The following is a 20,085-nucleotide window of genomic DNA, read 5'->3' as shown; positions in this document are numbered from 1 at the left end:
GTTCATTAAAGAGAGGGCATGGCGGAGTTCCCTAGGGAGGGAGTTCCACAGAGTGGGGGCCACCACCATAGAGAAGGCCCTCTCCCTCATCCTCACCAACCTAGCTGTCCTGGCTGATGGGACAGATAGAAGGCCATCCGAGGCTGATCTTGTTGAGCGGCCTATCTGGTGTTGCTGGAGGTGCTCCTTGAGATAGGCTGGGCCAGAACCGTATAGGGTTTTAAAGGTCAAAACCAACATCTTGAATTTGGCCTGGAAAACAACTGGTAGCCAGTGCATCTCCTTCAGCCTTTAATCAAGCAAGCTGCCACGTTCTGTACCAGCTGCAGCTTCTGAACCGTCTTCAAGGGTAACCCCATGCATTACAGTAGTCTAAACGAGAGGAGACCAGGGCATGTACTACCGATGGGAGCGGATGGTTGGGAAGGTAGGGGCGCAGCCGCTGTATCAGAGGGAGTTGGTACAGTGCTGTCCAGCTTACAGCTGACACCTGAGCCTCCATGGACAGGTGGGAGTCTAAAATGACCCCCAAGCTGCAGACCTGGTCTTTCAAGGGTAACCATACCCCATTCAGCACCAGGTCAACATCCCCCAACCTCCTCTTGTCTCCCACCAAAAGTACCTCGGTCTTGTCAAGGTTCAGCTTCAGTTTGTTCCTCCCCATCCAGCCACTCACCGTCTCCAGACATTTGGACAGGGATTCTATGGCCAACCTTGGTGAAGATTTGAATGAGAGGTAGAGCTGCGTGTCATCCGCATACTGATGACACCGCACCCCAAACCTCCTGATGATAGCCCCCAGCGGCTTCACATAGATATTAAATAGCATCGGGGAGAGGATGGAACCCTGTGGCACCCCACAAGTGAGGCCACGGGTCCGAAACCTCCTCTCCCAGCCTTTGGTACCTGCCGGAGAGGAAGGACCAGAACCACCGTAATACGGTGTCTCCATTGCCCAACCCCTCCAGGCGGTCCAGGAGGATACCGTGGTCAACGGTATCAAAAGCCGCTGAGAGGTTGAGGAGAACAAGGAAGGAGCATTTGCCTCTATCCAGAGCCCTCCTCATATCATCCACCAAGGCGACCAAGGCCATTTCTGTCCCATGCCTAGGCCTGAAGCCTGACTGAAATGGATCTAGATAATTGGCTTCTTCCAAGTGTGCCTTCAACTGCATCGCCACCACCCGCTCAAGCACCATGCCCCAAAATGGCAGATTCGAGACTGGGCGAAAGTTGTTCAGAACTTGGGGATCCAAGGAGGGCTTTTTAAAAAGCAGTCTTATCACTGCCTCCTTGAAGGCTGATGGCATCACTCCCTCCTCAAGGGAGGCATTCACCACCTTGATCCCCTCACCCAGCCTCTCTCTGCAGCTCATAAGGAGCCAAGATGGGCAAGGATCAAGTAAGCAGGTGGTCGGCCTTACAGATGAAAGCACCTTGTCCACTTCATCAGAAGGAAGAAGCTGGAACCGATTCCACAAAACCGGTTTGCCACAGGCCGCCTCCTGTTCACTAACTGTATCCACAGCGCATGGAATAACACTCCTAATCCGATCAATTTTATCTGCAAAGTGCCTTGCCAAGGCCTCACAGGAGGCCCTAGAATGCTCCAGCGGTTCCACAGCAACTGGACCGACCAGGCTCTGGACCACTTGGAACAGCCTCCTGGGACAGCACTCTGCAGACGCGATAGAGGCAGCATAATATTCCTTTTTTTCTGCCTTCACGGCCACATGATAGGCTGAAGATACAGCTGTAGCCCGTGCCTGATCGCCTTTGGAGTGAGACTTCCGCCACCGGCGCTCTAGCCATCTCACCTCCTGTTTCAGAGCTTGTAACTGCAGATTGAACCACGGTGCAGTCCGAGCCCTGGTCAGGGGGAGAGGGCATTTCAGAGCCACCTGATCTAATGCCCCAGTGATTGCGGCATTCCACCCACCCACCAGGGTCTCGACCGAGTGGCCATTGGCATGCTTCAGAGAATCCCCAAGCGCGTTCAGGAATCCATTCGGATCCATAAGACGCCTGGGGCAGACCATTTTAATGGGTCCTCCACCCCTGCGGAGGGGTTGTGGAACCGAGAAGTCCAATGTCACCAGATAGTGATTGACGATGACAAGGGGGTGGTGGATATACCCCCAACTTCCAGATCACTCCCTGCTTCTCCAGAAACAAACACAAGGTCTAGTGCATGACTGACTACATGGATGGGCCCAGTTGGAATATGGTGCAGCTCCCAGGAAGCCATGGTTTCCATGAAGTCCTGAGGTGCCCCTGTGAGGATGGCCCCTGATTGTACGTTGAAGTCCCCCAACACCAATAAGCTAGGGGACTGCACACGCACATCAGAGATCACCTCAAGTACCTCGGCCAGGGACTCAGTCGTGCAGCGGGGTGGACAGTACACGAGCAGAATCCCCAGACTTTACTTCGGGCCCTTGAGATCCATCAAGGTGGAGATTTAAATTGTTCTTTGGATAATAAGCTGGGGAAATTGTATGTCCATGGGAAAACACGAGCGTCCCACCTGGGATCATTGGCTTAATAGGTGCCTGGAGTCACAAAAAGCCAACGGAAAGAGGTTTCACTTATTTTTCTAGTACACACGAGTCCTATTTTCAGATTATATCATGCTCTTTCCTTCCTGGGAGTGGGCAGTGAGTGGGAGAGGGGGAACAGTGAGAGCGGGGAGGAGGAACAGTGTAGGGAGGAATGGATTTACTGGTATTTCTAGTTCACTTCCATTAAATAGCACAAGAAAGTGGGCCTCCCAAGTCCTACTTAAAATACAATAGAGATGGAGATGACAAGGTGAGTCAAGTGTAGATTTTTGCATTTCAACCCAGGTAGTCTTTCCTTTTGTTTTCCTTCCTTATAGGTACTAGTATGGTTAATGCAGGAAACATGAATGGTTCTGGAAATCTGATGGATTTTTTGGATGAACCTTTCCCTGATGTTGGGACTTATGAAGACTTTCATACCATTGATTGGTTAAGGGAGAAATCACGTGACACAGACAGACATAGAAAGGTATGTGAACATTATCTTTCAAAAGCCAGGAGCATATCACACAGCCAGTTAAAGTGGCAGATTATCAGTTTTCTTCCATTAATAGGTTTGACCTTAAAATGGTTACAATGAGAAAATGGATGAAAGAACTGGCTGTCTAATACCATGCATTTTTTCAAATCTCCTTCTAGTGGAGTATGAATCCTTAAACTGGTCATTCCCAATGTTTAAACATGATTTCCAGATCATTTATCCTGCATTCTGAGCTTTTCTACATGAGGCATTTATTGCAGACGCATAATTCCTCACTCACAGCTGTCCATGAGTTCTTTAGATAACATAATGATCTTCCAGTTTCACTTCTGCTTTTTCAGAGCACTTTTTTAGAACAGGAAAAATGGGATATTATTTCTGAAAGTGCTGTTTGTATGTGTGTATTTGCACTATTCTGCTATAGCATAGCTCCACCTAGAGGTTATGTAGTGGAAGGAAAAGGTTTTTGTGTAGAGCTCAGATGTCAATTCTGAGACGAAACCAAACACAGATATAGCGATTAACAGCCTCATGTAGAAAAGCTCGTTTTTTGTAAGAGTAAGACTTAGAAGGAAAATAGCACATTTTGCAGTATCATCTGAAATAAAACCTATCAAATCAGATTCAGGTTCAGATTCAATCAAGGCATCTTGGCTTGTTCCTGTAATTGGCCCAGTTTGCACTGCAGCTTAAACTTGTCATGGTGGCTTGTTTGACCCACAGCGTGTGCCGCCATTTGCCTAATTACCTGCCCTGGCGCAGCTGTTGTGTTGTCTGAACCTGGATGGCATGACTTGTTTGAGGGGGAAACAAACCCTCAAATAACCCATGGCCTGCGCGGGTAATTAGGCAAATTGCGCCCAGCACGCAGTGATCGTGTGACCTAGGTCATCTAAGCTTTGGTTAACTGAAACTCCTCCTTATCTGTATTCACTGCATGTCCTGCACATGCATACATGTCATTGTAGGCATATGCAAGTATGACTTGATCAGGTCATACATATTTTTCCCCTTTTCTTCTATTTGGATATACTATATAAAATAGAACAATTGTATAAGTGTCAACTAAACTGTACATCTTTTTCTTCCAGATTACAAACAAAAGCAAGGAGTCAATATGGGAGTTCATCAAAAGTTTACTGGATGCCTGGTCAGGCTGGGTTGTGATGCTTCTTATAGGACTGCTGGCAGGTATTGTCAAGGAAGCGTTAAGTCATGTTGACCATTGTAAATATTCAGAGTTTCACTCTGGGGGCATCTGCTTATGCTGGGTTTAGCAGTGTGATCTCTAACATTCAATATGGTTAAGTAGGATGCAACAATGATTCGTGCTTTGGGATAAGAACATAAGAAGAGCCATGCTGGATCAGACCAAGGGTCCATCTAGTCCAGCATTCTGTTCACACAGTCGACCAGGAACCCACAAGCAGGACATGAATGCAACAGCACTCTCCCACTCATGTTCCCCAGCAACTGGTGGCCATAGGCTCACAGCCTCTGGTATTGGAGGTAACACATAGCTATCAAGACTAGCAGCCATTGATAGCCTTTTCCTCCAGGAATTTGTCTAATTCCCTTTTAAAGCCATCCAAATTGGTGGCCAGCACTACATCCTGTGGTAGTGAATTCCATAGTTTAACTCTGTGCTGTGTGAAGAAGTACTTCCTTTTATTTGTCCTGAATCTCCCACCAGACAGCTTCATGGGATGACCCCAGGTTCTAGTATTGTGAGAGAGGGATAAAAATGTCTCCCTATCCACATTCCCCACACCATGCATAATTTTGTTCACCTCTATCATGCCTCCCCTTGCCCCCTTACACATATATGTGTAAAATCTCTCGCTGAGATTTGATGTAGAAAAAACTGGTATTAACAAGTAATATGCTTTCTCTATAAAATATGTCTGTAAATGGCAATGCTTTGATAAGCTGGGCTTTCTTTGACGCTTATGTGTCCCTCTCCTGGCCTTGATTAAACTAATGCTACAAAAATAGGCATTAATAAAGGGAAGTTGTATCACTGTTCTCATGGAATCAAAGCATTTGTTCTCTACTCACTGGATGGATTATATGCATCATCTCTATCTATGCTTTTATTTTTAAAATGCCAAATCAGACTGACTTAGATTCTTATTCCAAAGACAGAGGTGAAATATTTTAACAGTTTCCAGGAAAATCTGTTTATTTCCTATGTAGTAGATGTAAAGAATGTAGATCCTGTAATTCAATAACCTAAAATTGATCCAGATGGGCAGTACTTGCTGTTTAATGAGTCAGGTCATTTTCCTTGGAAGGGTGCATATAACATTGTGAAAGGTGTACACAACAAATGAAATTCAAAGTAGGTGTTAGGAAAATGAAGAAGGGAATTGATTTTGCTGAAGGGGATGTACTAATCTGGGCTGTCCAACATAGTGCCTGTGGGCACTAGTGTGCCAGTGGACACTAATCTTGGTTCTCACCAGGCTTCCTGCCCCTCCCAAATGTTATTGTATTTCATAAATTTAATTTAAAAAATGTACTGGGAGGCTGGCATTCTCCAGCACCATCTTTATTTGGGTTCAAAAGACTCAGCCTCTGTCTTGTACTTACAAGGTTGAGGAAGCATGGCTTGCTGGGGAATGCAAGGACTTCCTTTTCTGTCTGAACATGCATAGGATTGTACCTTTAGATGGTTTAAGAGCAACTATCTAGGATGCCAGTAAAGCATTCATAGGAAACCACTTACTATTATTAGATTGCAATCTTTTTAAAGTAAAAAGTGAATTTAAGAAATATGAACAGAATGTAAGCAAGTAGAAAGAGAATATAATCATAATCAATCAGAGGACCTATACAGGACAATAGAAGAGCTGAGCAAACATTTAGATCTGAAAGAGACATATTGCACAGATGACTGATGCTAGACAGAAGTTGTTGAGAAAGGGAATAACTCACCTGGAATGCTAGTATTCGAGCTGAGAGAGGATCTTAAGAAGAATGTTCAGCATAGGCATAATGTCCAAGTTATTGTAAAACTATATATTTTAATGCAGGCCAAGTAAGATCTTACAAAATAATTTAACAATCCCCAGGCCAATTGATAATGATCAGACCATTTTAGATAAAACCATAAAGGTAGAAGAGCTATTAGAACTAAGTAAAAAATTAATTAAGTTTCTGCACCAGATAACTGTATGACTTTTTATTGCAAGATGCTTACAAGTATACTGGCAACGCTGTTAACAGAAGTGCTTAATGAAAGTTCTGGAAAATTACTGGATTCATGGGATGAAGCAGTACTAAGTGTAATTGTAAAACAAAATAAAGATCTATCATTAGTAACTCTGCACAGACCAATGTTGTTATTAAACAATGACTATAGATTATTTATCTCTATCCTTGCTGTAAAACGGAATAAATTGTTACCCAATGATATTGGTCTAACTGATGTTTTGGCTTGCCGTCAATTAAAAGGCAATATATTGGGATAACTGAAAAAATAAGAGGAAGCATACATAAATTTTCCTGAATTAAAGTAATTTGGCTTGATCAAGGAGTGGCCCTTCTATGCTTATAGAGGTGCAGTACATGAAACAAGTTCCCGATTCGCTACACCAGCCTCCCCAACCTGATGCCTGAATTGTAGTCCAGATGTGTTGGACTACAACTTCCATCATCACCAGCCATTGATCGAGCTGACTGTGGGATGATGGGAGTTGCAGTGCAGCATATCTGGAGGGCACCAGGTTAGGAAAAGCCACACTATACTGTCTAGGTCAGTTCTGAGAGTGCATGCCTAAAATTATCCCCAGTATTGTAGTGAGCATGAAAACTTACACATGCTGGGATCCCTGTGGGTACACTGGTGAGTTAAAATGAAATATTGGAGTTCAAATTCGGTAAGCCATTGCATCAAGCACTAACTATTCTGTAATTTTTGATTAGTCGGTATAAAGATTTTATTCCATATGCTGCTTAATACTGTCCTAGTATGTGAAGCATGTTCTTTGAGATCAGCTACCACTTGGTGTCACTGTTGTGCTACATAGTTTAAAAAAGCTGTCAGATCAGATCTGTGAAAAAAAGAAGGAAAGAATATTTTAGGGATTAAACAAAATTCAGGCAAAAACATTTAAGAGCCACGTGCATTCTAGTCTGTGCAATGTAAGTAAATTATATCGCCCCCCAATTTATTACGGAACCATTCCCTATTTTATGATCAGCGTATTGAAACTAACAGGCATACGTGGTGCTCCCTTGTTCATCTGGTGACCTGATCTTGGAATGAGACCTGCACAGTAGCCCCACCACCAATTTTGACCTCACTGATTTTATTGGCTCATGGAGCAGTCTAGACAAGAATATATTTGCTTGTGTTGCAAACATATTCTTGTCTAGACGAATAAGTTTGCTTGTGTGTAATGAGGGGACCTGTTTAGAAATTCTCAGTGGTGAGCCAAGAAAAGCAGATGGTATTTAAAAAGAAACATTACATCGCACAGTGAATCACACAGGAAAGTTTAGAAAAAGAAAATTTCTTATCTTCTATTTGCTCAGGTCTCTTCCAACCCACTGATGTGTGTTCTAAGGATGCAGGCTCATTAAGTGGTCCTGTGGATATGAGACAATTTTGTGGATAGGCATTTGAAAATTGCAGATATGGTTCGGGGAGTGAATGTTATAAGCTCTTATTTTGGTCACCACAGGGTGACTCAACATGGAGTTGAGTGTGAATGCCACCTGTTTATGGATTGACCCAAATTCATGGGGCACTTCTGTGAGCACATGATTTAAACCCTTATTCAATATCTGTCTTATTTCTTAAGACGTATGTTTCATGTCCTTCTATTAACATCTGTTTTCCACCCCTGCCAGGCACATTAGCTGGTGTTATAGATTTAGCCGTAGACTGGATGACAGATTTGAAGGAAGGTGTCTGTTTATCAGCATTTTGGTACAGCCACGAGCAGTGTTGCTGGACGTCTAAGGAAACAACCTTTGAGGACAGGGACAAATGTCCTCAATGGCAAAAATGGTCTGAACTTCTAGTTAACCAGTCGGAGGTATGGTTTGATTTTTCATGTAATTTTCACACTATACTTTCCTGCCCAGTTAATATTTTAACAAGGAGTACTCATAAAAAAGTGAGTTCTACTAAACCTGAAAGGAGCCCCTTATATAAACTGCAGAAAAGATTGCTGAAGTTGGAAGAATATGTGCTGGCTTTCTTATTAAAGTCTCCTCTGATTACAGCCAAGGTCACTTAATTTGAAATGAAACAGAGATTGCAAAATATTTTGAAATATATGGGGAAGTTACTGCCACTTATTGGACCTGCTTCTCTTGCTTGAAGATGTGCAAAGATTTGCACGTAGGCACATAAATTGAGATTATAAAGATACCACCTTTCTCTTGGAACTAACATAATTGCATTCCACATAGGTTTATTAGGGAGCAATCCTATGGCTGCTAGACAGCGGCTAGATGGCCATAGGATATCTTGTTTTCCAGGAACCGCCCTCGGAGCCTGTGCTCTGAGGTCGGTTCCTGGAGAACCGACCCCCCCACACTTCCGCGCTACCTCCAAGGCAATGCGGAGAAGCCCCATCCTCTGCGCTCACAAGGGGAGTGTGGAGTGGCCGAAAAGGGGCGTGTGGGGGGGTGGGGGGCGGAAATGCCTGTATGACACTTCCAATGTATTGTACAGCAGCCTCCTCCCCTGCTCGGCCCCCTGTGGCTAGACAGCCGAAATTGGCTGTCTAGCAGAAAAAGCAGGGCAGGAGGAGCGCGAAGGGAACAGTCCCCTCTGTGCTTCTCCTGTCCTGCACTGGATAGGCGGTGGCCTCTGAGTTCGGAGGCGGATGCCTATCTTAATAGGATTGCGCCCTTATTATTATTATTTTTAAATCCCTTTCTTCCTCCTAGGACCTACATAGTTTCCCTCTCCCATTAGATCCTCAAAACAACCCTGTGAGATAGGTTAGACTGAGAGATAGTGACTGGCACAAGTTTATCTGATGGAAGGGGGTTGAACCTGGGACTCCTGAGGCCTGGCCCAATATTCTAATCACTACACCATGCAGGCTTTTAGCTTAGGCTATGGATGCAAAGAGAGTAACATATTGTGAATGGAATTACAGGGGATTTAAAAGCATTAGGAAATACTTTCCTCAGCCATATATGTAGATAGCTAATGCTTGGCACAACTCCCAATTGCTGCTGTATACATTTTGCATCCTTCTTAGGGTTTTTTAAACATTGTTAGCACTAAGAATGAATAATTCTTAAACTACTTTATGTAGACAGTTCTTAGAGGGCAGTGTCTCAGATGTAATCTGTTCAGACTCTTCTTTTTTTTTCTTTTTTGGTGCCTGATGAATTCTGCTTGTCATAGCTGATGGAATTTGACAATTTGAAAACATGTATATAGATGGATAGTTTCTATCTCACTATAACACCATCTCACCCTGAGGTTTTGTGCCTCAGAGCTTCTTATCACACTGCAGTTATGAATCCTGACATCTGTCAGAATTGTTTTAATTATCTTCTGTGTGTGTGAAGGAGCCGCTAAAGTAGGTGCTTGATGTGAAAAACAATGAAGCAAGTCAGACATGCACCATACCATGTTTTCCTTCTGTATTCCATTCTTCATAGAGATTGATATTACCACCAGTACTACTTAGTAAGCCCACAGAACACTCTAAAGAGTACTTTCACACAGCTAATGTTGGTTCAGGTTCAGTCTGCTGCTGAGACACTCCAAGACCACTTTTGTTCCAGATCACACATCAAAATTGTTCTTGAATGAGTGAGAGAAGTTATTTCATCCACCCACTGCCAAGTTACTATTTTGCAACAGATTTGTGCTACAGCTGGTAAATAAATACACTGCCAGTGCAAAAGGCAATGAAGTGTTGCGTTCACCTATCACTAGCGAGTCAATAGCTGTGTTTGGACGTAATACTGAACTATGGTTTAGCATTACATGAATGATCCTGAGGTTTATGTGCTCCTCTGTGAGACCATGAGGAGAAGATCACTTCAATTTTTTATTAATTGCAGCTTGTCGCTACATCTGAACTTGGACAAACTGTGATTAGTGTTAACTATAGTTTATAGAAACAAGCCAACTTCAAACTGTGGTTTACAAAGTCGGCTTATTTCAATAAACTTTACTTAAGATTAGCCACAGTTTAGGGTGTGCACATACTGCTAAACCACAGCTAATTAGAAATGGAAGCTCAAGCTTCCAATCTCCTCACAGCTGTGTGGGAGGGGGAAGGGCGCAAGCCCAAGGCTCATGCATGTAACACTAAACCAGAGTTTAGTGTTATGCACCATTATCTGTTAGCTGAACCCTCCTCACAGTGTTGTTTTGGGGCAAAAATGGGGCTATATGTTTTTTGGAGGAAGGGTGGAATATAGTGGGATTTAGGCTGATGAAGGATGGTGAAAGTACTTTACATTAGGTCCATTAAAATGATTTTGGGGGTAAACTGAACTCCATAGCTTGGCATCAAGCCTACTTCTCCCTTGATCTTTATGGGATTTGGCTGAAGACAAATGTAACCTTTTAAGTGTTACATTTTGATTGAATGCACATTTGCTGCATCCCAAGGCATTTATTTCAGAGCAGAGGATGTACATTCAAACAAGTTCCATCATACTTAAGATATTTGCTTGTCTAAAATACACCCTCTAAAATAAGTCTTTTAAGTCTATCTCTAAGACTTGAAGGAAAAAAGGAGCCAAGCATAACACAGCTACGTTTAGAGGACAAACAGATCTTCTACCAAACGTTTTGAGAACCAGCCTTTGAAGAGCAGCCCGCTTTTTGCTCTGAGGCTATTTTCAATTCACACTGGTGTGGACCTCGATTTGCAGACAAAGTCCATCCTGTACAGGAATCACGATTACTGCCATAGCTGTCTCTCATTTAAAGCACCCTGCAAAGACATTCATGGGGAAATTTAAGCAAATGCTCCTCAGCTGTAGCAATAAGAATTACTCACGGAATCAATAAGTGTCAAAACAGAGATGCCATTAATTTCTTCTTTGGGTCAGATAAGCAAAGCCAGCTATCAAAATTAGTGAGCAGAAGAGCCGCCCAGTCAATAACTGTTCTGTGCAAATAGGTAAGAAAACAGGTGGAACTGAGGGGAAACGGTATCTGCTGTAGTAAACTCTGTCTGCCATTCAAGCAGACCTTCTGGCATAAAACTAAGAATATTTGGAGTTGCTCTTGGGTCTACACGAAATGCCACTCTTGCTAACTTCCAAGGAGCATCATATTGGTGGCTTCATATATATTTAGCAATGGGTTATGACTGATTTTAAAGCAAGGCATGGTAGACGGGTTGAGTCTACCCCAGGCCACTGTTTTCTGCCTTCAATTGCTTCCTTTCTTTTTTCGCAGGCAGGGTTGCTTCTGCTCTCTAAGACCTTTTCTACGTGAGGCATTTATCATGCGCTCGTCACTCATGGTTGTTTACTTGTTCTTTAGATGACGTTGTGACTCTCCAGTTTCGCTTCTGTATCTAAATAGCACTTTAAATGAGCTCTTTTAGAGCAGGGGAAAGCAAAAGAAAATGTTTTTTTCACGTGTGTATTTGCACTATTCCACTATTTCACAGCGCCACCTATAAGTTATATTGTGGAAGAACAGGAAAGTGCTCGGATCTCAGTTCTGTGACAACACTGAAAGTAGATATAGCGGATTAACAGCCTCGTGTAAAAAAGCTCTAAGGCTCACTAGGAGGCGCACGCGCGCGCGCGCACACACACACACACACACACACACATATATATATATATATATATATAACTCTTTTGATTGGATGGAGGAGAAACAGGACATTTTAACCTTCCCCTCCTGCTCACCCATATCTGCTGTAAATTGTCCTGTCATATCCCTGACTTTATAGGGATTTGGGGGCAGATCCTACATGTGTCAAGTAGTTTTTCTCTTGGGCAGGTAGAAAAGAATAGGAGTAGTTAATGCATATTTTCCAAATGCCATGTTGGTTCCTACAGTGTTTCAGCATCTGTTTAATATTCTTTGCAATATATTTGTGTCATGCATTGCCTTTATAGAGTTTGGTGTATATTTTTCTCCCAGTCTATTTTCTGTATAAGTGGCCTTCCTTTAGATCCCAAGTAGGTAACCTTCGGCCCAGTTCAGTTACTGTTTACTTGGAAGTAAGTCCCACTGAGTTCTGTGGGACTTACTCCCAAGTAAGTGCACCTAGGAGTGCAGGCATAAAATAAGATATTTGTTCTGTTGAAGAAACAGATTGTGTAATATGTACTGCAGCAGCCCTGTTATTAAGCTGAAGAGACCCTGCTTCACACCCTCCGTTATTTATATAGCAACTAGCAGAAACATGCCACTTGTTGGATTGGTTTAACAGTTGTTTGTTCTTGTTGTTTTTTCTTCCCCTAGGGTGCAAGTGCTTACATTCTAAATTATTTTCTTTACGTTTTGTGGGCTTTATTGTTTGCTTTCCTGGCTGTCTCCCTTGTCAGGGTATTTGCTCCCTATGCCTGTGGTTCTGGAATTCCAGAGGTAAGTTTTTCTTTCTGGATTGATGTGTGTTTTGAAACCGGGGTGGATGGGAAGAATGTTCAATCTTGCAGTGCTTCTGGAAAATTCAGAACCAAGGTTTAAAGATAGGAGAATCTGCTAAGGAGAGGGGCTTGGAGTAAAAATTAAGAAACCTTTAGCATAGAAAGTGTCATTTGATTTGTATTTTTAGGGACTTCACTTTCATAAGCCTTAAATGAAATTTAAGAAGAAGTGTTGACCTGTTCAAAATTCCTATCAGTTGCACAAAAATCAGAGCTGCCAACCCCTGTTGTTCTTCCTGCCTTCCAGATAAAGACCATCTTGAGCGGCTTCATTATTAGGGGCTACCTAGGCAAGTGGACCCTCTTAATCAAAACAGTAACTTTGGTTCTGGTGGTATCTTCAGGACTCAGCCTTGGCAAAGAAGGGCCCCTTGTACACGTGGCTTGTTGCTGCGGCAACTTTTTCAGCAGCCTCTTCTCGAAGTACAGCAAGAATGAAGGAAAGCGGAGAGAGGTACTGTTGGCTTCATGAGTCCCTCGCCTCACCTCCGAGCGTTCTGTGTGTATTTCTCACAGACTCTTGACTTGTGTGTCCATATTTCCATGCTAGGTGCTTTCGGCTGCTGCTGCTGCCGGGGTGTCGGTTGCCTTTGGAGCGCCAATTGGTGGCGTCCTCTTTAGTCTGGAAGAGGTAAGAAGCAACTTGAGCTATGCTGAGCGGAAAACAAGATACTGTGTACGGCACACTCAGTAAGAATAGGAAGGAACCAAGCCAAGCCTTGTACATGCAAACAGCTGCTGATGTGGTGCAGCTGTTCTTGAATTGTTCCGTTTCAGACTGTAGGTGGCAGTGGTGGGTCACAGGAACAGCCCCCTATATGGGAGAGAAAAAAAGTCACTACCCACAGAAAGCTAGGCTGGCAAGGAGAAAGATGTTTATTTTCTTTAAATAATATATTTCTGCCCTGTCTGTTTTATGCTGCAGGGGTCTTGCAACATTTGGGAAATTCTCTAATAAGTTGTTGATGGGTCTATTCTTTGACATCTAGTTTTCTGTGCATAGGGAGCTTTTCATATGGGAGGACATTGTCATGCAAACCCGCACTTGAAGTCTGAAGTGGTATTGTCTGGAAAGAGTTCTGCCACCTTATCTGCAGTTTATATGGACCAGTCCTCTGTTTTAAGCATTGAGGTTCCCGTCGATTTATTTAAATATATTTTTAGACAGTCTTTTAGGCCAAAGCCCTCACAAGGCAGTGTACACAACAACATTATTTAATAGGCTTATATATGGCTTACCATATTAAAAAAAATCTCTAAGATAAATTAAGATTCATTGGAAACATAAAATATAATACAGCTCAGAAACCAATAGCACAACAACATTAGGAACAGGCAGTGTGGAACAGATAAGATTTCAGGGACTCTTCTGAAGGCTTCTACCATAGGTTCTTGCATAGTTCAGCTAGAAAGGAGTTCCACAATGAGGGCAGGGATGGTCCTTCCGTTAGGCAGAGTGGGGCAGCTGCTTCACATAGCTGCTTTGGTGTGTTGTGAAAGGGCAGGAATCTATTTGTTATTTAATTTATTATTATTATTATTTTATTTTTATTGTCATGGAGAGACACATTTTCTGCCTCAAGTGCCAAAATAATGTGACCAGTCTTGGGTCCTATGCACTTTGAGTTGCAGGGAGCACCGTTTGCTATTCTGCCACAGGCAGCAAAAATGTCTTGGATTTGCCCTGAATGAGAGAGATATGCTGTCAATTGTCTCCCACACACCAGGTTTTTTTTGTGATACTAAACAGTTGGAGCTGTGCAATGGGAACTATACAGTGCCACCAACAAGGATAGTGTTGTGGCTAAGAGAGTGGGATACAAGCTGGAATGCTGCTAGTCCTCACAACTCACAAAATGCCCGTAGGCAAGTCACTATCTTGGAGCCTCAACCACTTACCTGCAATATGAGTTGAAAACTTTCACCTGTGTTACTGGACTTTAACATAGTAATTCTGCGCTGTTGTAAGATTACTGAAAGGATGAATACTTTGAACATTCTAATTCAGGTTTCTTTTTAACAGGATCCCAAGGTTCACCAACCAGAGCCAACAGAGGCCAGGGAAGCAGACCCAGATGCAAAATGGTAGCTTAGGGGGCAGAGCCAATTGCCTTCTGCACTCCAGGAACCACATGCTAGGATGAGCCTCGTAGAGAAAAATACAAATCAGCAGCTGAGTTATAGTTATAGACTAGGGATTCTAACAGCCTAATTTGGCAGAAGGCAGCCTTTTTGTTATTATTAAAATTGGGAATTGGAAAACTGTGCAATTCTGTTGCAAATCATGCAGGCAATCAATCCCCCAGTAGATCCTGATCTGTCTACTGTGCAACCCTGCTCTGGGTTCAGATGATCACGGGGGGGAAAGAAGCCATTGTGGCTTCTCGCCCTGCCCCTGCACATGCCGTGCATGCACCCATTGTTTGCATAATTACCCACATTGCAGCGTAGGTTGATGTGTCATGTGAACCCAGTGTGTGGCGGGGGTGGCTTCATACCTACCCTACAACCCACGATATCCAGTACAGGTTGTAGGATGGGTACGGAGCCATCCGTGCCATGCTGCATGCCGGGTTCAGATGACATGCCAACCTGCGCTGCAGCGTGAGTAAATATGCAAATGATGGGCACATATGTGGGGGTGGAGGGAGAAGCCACGATGGCTTCTTTTCCCCCGCAATCATCCAAACACGCCAACTATATAGATTTTAAGTGCACCTAGAATCTTACAAAGTTGGCTGTATCACTGTGCAGCTGTACACTCACTCTAAAGCAGCGGTGGTGGGGACTTCTTACAAGATGGGTAGACTATCATTGGCACGTTATCTCCTCATGTTGGAACTGCCACTGTTGCTGTACTCTCCTTACCCCGGGACTACTTAACATTTGGAAACGGTTGTTCCCCTTCTGAAATATGCTTGCATAAATCTACACACACACACATTAACATTGTGACATTTTTCTTCCGTCTGACACTCTGTAATCCTCTCCCAGAGTCTGAGAAAATCTCTTTACAGCCTTGTGACAGTACGTCCTTCGCACATACATCTCAAGGGGAATACCTCCTAAAGTAATGGAGAGGGACATGTTTTAAAAGCCACTGCACTGTAGCTTGTGCTGCAAATAACCAATGGAAACACTCCTGTTGGCCTTGATTGTTTCTATTTTGTTTTAGGTGAGCTATTATTTTCCTTTGAAGACTCTCTGGAGATCCTTTTTTGCTGCCCTCGTCGCAGCCTTTACCCTGAGATCCATCAATCCATTTGGAAACAGCCGCCTGGTTCTTTTTTATGTGGAGTATCACACGCCTTGGTACATGGCTGAACTTTTCCCCTTTATCCTGCTTGGCGTTTTTGGAGGCTTGTGGGGGACGCTCTTCATCCGATGCAACATTGCCTGGTGCCGGAGGCGCAAAACCACTCGGTTAGGGAAGTACCCGGTCTTAGAGGTCATTGCAGTGACTGCCATAACGGCGATTATTGCCTATCCCAATCCATACACACGAAGGAGCACCAGTGAACTCATCTCGGAACTGTTCAACGACTGCGGAGCTTTGGAATCCTCTCAGCTTTGTGACTACATAAACGACCCCAATATGACTAGACCTGTGGACGATATTCCTGACAGACCAGCTGGTATAGGAGTGTATATGGCTATGTGGCAGCTAGCCCTGGCTCTAGTTTTTAAAATCATCATCACAATATTTACCTTCGGCATGAAGGTAAGCCAAGCACACGTCAAGATAATTTTGTTGCAGTCTTGGTTCTGATTTAAAAAGCAGGTATGTCATAATACAAGCAAAACCAAGAAAACCTAATAACATAAGAAGACCTGTGCTGGATCGGTCCACCATTCTGTTCCCCTGGTGGACAGTCAGATGCCTGTGGGAAGCCCACAAGCTGGACATGAGTGAAATAGCACCCTCCTGCTTACGTTCCCCAGCAACTGGCATTCAGAGGCATGCTAGGGTTGTATTGGAAGAATATTGTGTGTATAGTTCAGGGGTAGAGTGCATTTTTGCATCCATTGTATGTATAAGCTCGAGAACCACTTCCAGTTAATGTAGGCAAGCCAGTGCCCTCCAGATTTTTCAGACTGTAACTCCCATAATTCCTGACCCGTGGCCATGCTGACCAGGCCTTACGGGAATTGACAGAACATCTGGCTGGCACCAAGTTTGCTGGTGTAGAAAATACTGAAGGACCAATGGTTTGGCATGTATAAGACAGCTTCCTATGTACTCGTAATGCATTTTGAGGGCAACTCTGTTTTCGTTAATACAACTTAAGAAATAAATCCAGACAGTTCTGCCCACCTTTTTCAGGGTGCTTCCAGGTGGAGGGCTCTTAGCACTACCAATCAGATGGCATTGTGCAGCTATTCTGTCTTTTTCTCCTTTTCTGTGGTAAGAAAAAAGATGAAAGAAGTGGTAGGAAAACACAGAAGGGCTTTGTGTGGAAGATGGCATCGCTGAGACTCCCCATAGACTTCTGCAAATGAGGCAGGGCAATGGTGCAATAGAAGCCTGACCCTTAGGACACAATCCTGTGCATGTTCAGACAGAAAAAAGTCCTACAACTCCCAGCATTCCCCATGCTGGCTGAGGAATGCTGAGAGATACAGGACTTTTTTTCTGTCAAAACATGCATAGTATTCTGTTCTTACTTGTTGTTTTAGAATGTCTTTAAGAGGTGGTTAGATTGTAACTTCCTTCGATTAAATAAACATAAATTTAAGGTTTCCGGTTATTCTTAGTCATTGTTTCCACTATATGCCCTTGAAATGCAGTGAGAATAAAGGATGTGGTGTTCTTTCGATGCAATTGTCATGTTGGATTTTCTTGAATGCTTAGTACAGTTGCTTGATAACTGTGCTTGTCTTCTCTTGCACAATACGTCCTAGTTTAGTAAATTAGAGCTCAGAGACCACTGTATCCTGTGTAGTCAAATCAATAATAATTGGTAGAATTCTAGGGCTCTCATAGTATGAGATGCATAGGAACACAGGACTTTTACCAAGTCGGACGATTAGTCCATCTAGCCCAGTATTGTCAGTGCTGATTAGCACCAGCTCTCCAGGGCTTCAGACAGAAGCCTTTCCTAGCCCTACTAGGGATTGAACATGGGCCTTTTTTTTTTTTCATACAAAGCATTTGTTTGACCACTCAGCTATGGCTCTTCCCTGGGGCGGCACCAAGAAAAGCATGAACTTTCCCCTGGGTGAGGAGGTAAACTGTGGATGTATAAGGTCAGCTCTCAAATAATGCAGTATAAGCAGCTCGGTGCCTCATTTTATTGTAGCGATGGATTTTTTTGAGGTGGCAGGATTATGGCAACGCTCAACTTCTACCTCCTCTAGCTCTCTCATACCAGCTGCTTAAACTTTTCTAAAACCCATGGACTGAAATGAGAATTTATGGGCTGCTGACAGGAAGTGGAGTCATTGCATAACTGACCAATGTTAAATGGCAGCCTAATCAGCTTGTCATGCCATTGGCACTACACAGGAAGAGTTTTAATTTTGTTTTGGATTATGTCCAAAGACTGGAAAGTTTTGGCAGAACATGAAGTTGGACAGAGCTATTCTGAATGCCTAAACTGTTCACAGTACGTGAGGTCTCCAATACTTGCTGGCAACCTTTTCACTGATTGATCATGGTTTCTTTTGTGTGTGTCATTAGTCTGTTTGCAAAAAAAGCTATCGCATATCAACTTGAATAAGTTTGTAGAGGAAGTATTAGACATGCTTGAAGAGCACATGACAAATAGTGGCAGCTGGTGCTCTGAGCATTTGGTGGGGTGTGGAAGTTTTACTCAGCATTGTTGCTTTTATCATTGCAGCTTTTCATTTGTTGTTGTTGTTGTTGTTGTTCAGGCCCACAAATCCAAAATCCAGAGTTAAAACTACCAGTGCCCCCAACCCAGATCTGGTCTTCATGGATCATCCTCAAAAACAATATGTGGGAGATAATCTGTTCCAATGCAACTTCCCCATTTTATAATTTTGTGGGATTATTTCAAAAAGTTGTTCCATGACTGTGAAACGTTTTGCTGTAGCGTATTTATCATTTATTTAAGATATTTATAGACCACTTTTTTATTTACGTCAAACATCCTCACAAGGTGGCTTCCATAAGAAGTTAAAACAAAATCAGAATTACAAGTGACATAACTACATCATATCAAGCTATTATTAAAAACAATAAAACCTAGTAGCCATAAAAATGATCATAGCAGTAAAGACGATAATATAGAACCATTTCAGACAATATAAGATTAAACATTTAATACCAGTTCAAGACTAGTTCATAGCAATAGGACCACAATTGGACCACTATCTTTTTAGGAAAAAGCAACCTGAAATAAATAGATCTTTAAAGTCTGTTTAAAGCCTGCGATGAAGGGCTCATATGCACCTTCTCCAGGACAGAATTCCACAACCATGGGGCTACCACCAAAAAGGCCCTATCTCTCATGGTTGCCAGCCTGATTAATATCAGGTGGGTATATGGAAATCTGATCTCAGAGCTCAAGAAGGTTCATAAAGGTGAAGGTGGTCCTTCAGGTGGCCTTGTACCAGTTGTTTAGGGACCTGGAATCATTATATCATAACTTGCAATGTATTCTCATTTGCTAGTCTTTTCTTTATTATTCTTTTAATTCTGCGTTTGTTTATATCACCTTTCTTTGAATACAAGGGTAGGACATCTCTGATTTTTCAGGTTCGATGTGATGAGGAATTTTAGGAGAAACTGACATTCACAAAAACTAGGGAATTCAGTACAATCTTTACAATACAAATGCAAATATGACCCCCCCCCACATTATGATTTAAAACAAACAAACAAACAAACACCCTGGTGAATGTGGTTTCGAAATTAATCTGAATATGACATGGTATAAGCAAGTTAAATTGGCTTTGGGAGTTTAAATATATTTGGAAAATCATAAGGCAGACACCTATGAGCTAAACTTAATGTTCAGTATGAAGTGATTTAAATACAATAGCTGCTCATTTTAAATTGTTATATTCTGCTCCAATAGTTTCTTGTGTTAATTCACATTATTAATACTGATCAGAAGGGTGTTCACAGTAGAATAATTGGTAACTGGAAGTGAATAATTCCTGGTAAGAATAATGAATTCTCAATAAGAATTCATTATTGTGAACCACTTTGGGATATATATATATATATATATATATATATGAATGAAAACCGGTATATACGTTTTCTGAAATAAATAAACAAATAAATATTATGTACAAGTACGGCCTTCAACAAAATGTTGCAGAGAGACTGATCCAATGGTGTCTGGCTACTAGTGCTATTTACATTGTGCAATGTCAATGTCCCAGGAAACCTGTTAGACTAGCAAGCACTATCGATGTTGCATAACCATTGGTTTCCACTAGTGCAACGTAAGTAACTCTAGC

The 20,085-nt window shown here is 42.6% G+C and overlaps 1 protein-coding gene across 5 annotated transcripts in view; it reads left to right on the top strand.

Moving 5' to 3' along the window:
- Nucleotides 1-20,085, top strand: part of CLCN4 (Cl-/H+ antiporter 4) — a 68,257-nt gene that overhangs the window by 23,121 nt on the left and 25,051 nt on the right. For all 5 annotated transcript variants that reach the window (XM_084844214.1, XM_084844216.1, XM_084844217.1 and 2 more), the window contains 7 exons: nucleotides 2,879-3,030; nucleotides 4,134-4,233; nucleotides 7,900-8,087; nucleotides 12,467-12,589; nucleotides 12,899-13,105; nucleotides 13,202-13,282; nucleotides 15,827-16,372. In XM_084844214.1, coding sequence (XP_084700340.1) covers nucleotides 2,887-3,030; nucleotides 4,134-4,233; nucleotides 7,900-8,087; nucleotides 12,467-12,589; nucleotides 12,899-13,105; nucleotides 13,202-13,282; nucleotides 15,827-16,372 — 1,389 coding nt within the window. In that variant the 5' untranslated portion in view covers nucleotides 2,879-2,886. The remainder of the gene's footprint in view (nucleotides 1-2,878; nucleotides 3,031-4,133; nucleotides 4,234-7,899; nucleotides 8,088-12,466; nucleotides 12,590-12,898; nucleotides 13,106-13,201; nucleotides 13,283-15,826; nucleotides 16,373-20,085) is intronic.

This window comes from Heloderma suspectum, chromosome 3 (assembly GCF_057233095.1).
Source record: "Heloderma suspectum isolate Gila_16-S chromosome 3, 16-S_ref, whole genome shotgun sequence".
Lineage (NCBI taxonomy): Eukaryota > Metazoa > Chordata > Lepidosauria > Squamata > Helodermatidae > Heloderma > Heloderma suspectum.
This window is presented reverse-complemented; position numbering and strand designations above follow the sequence as displayed.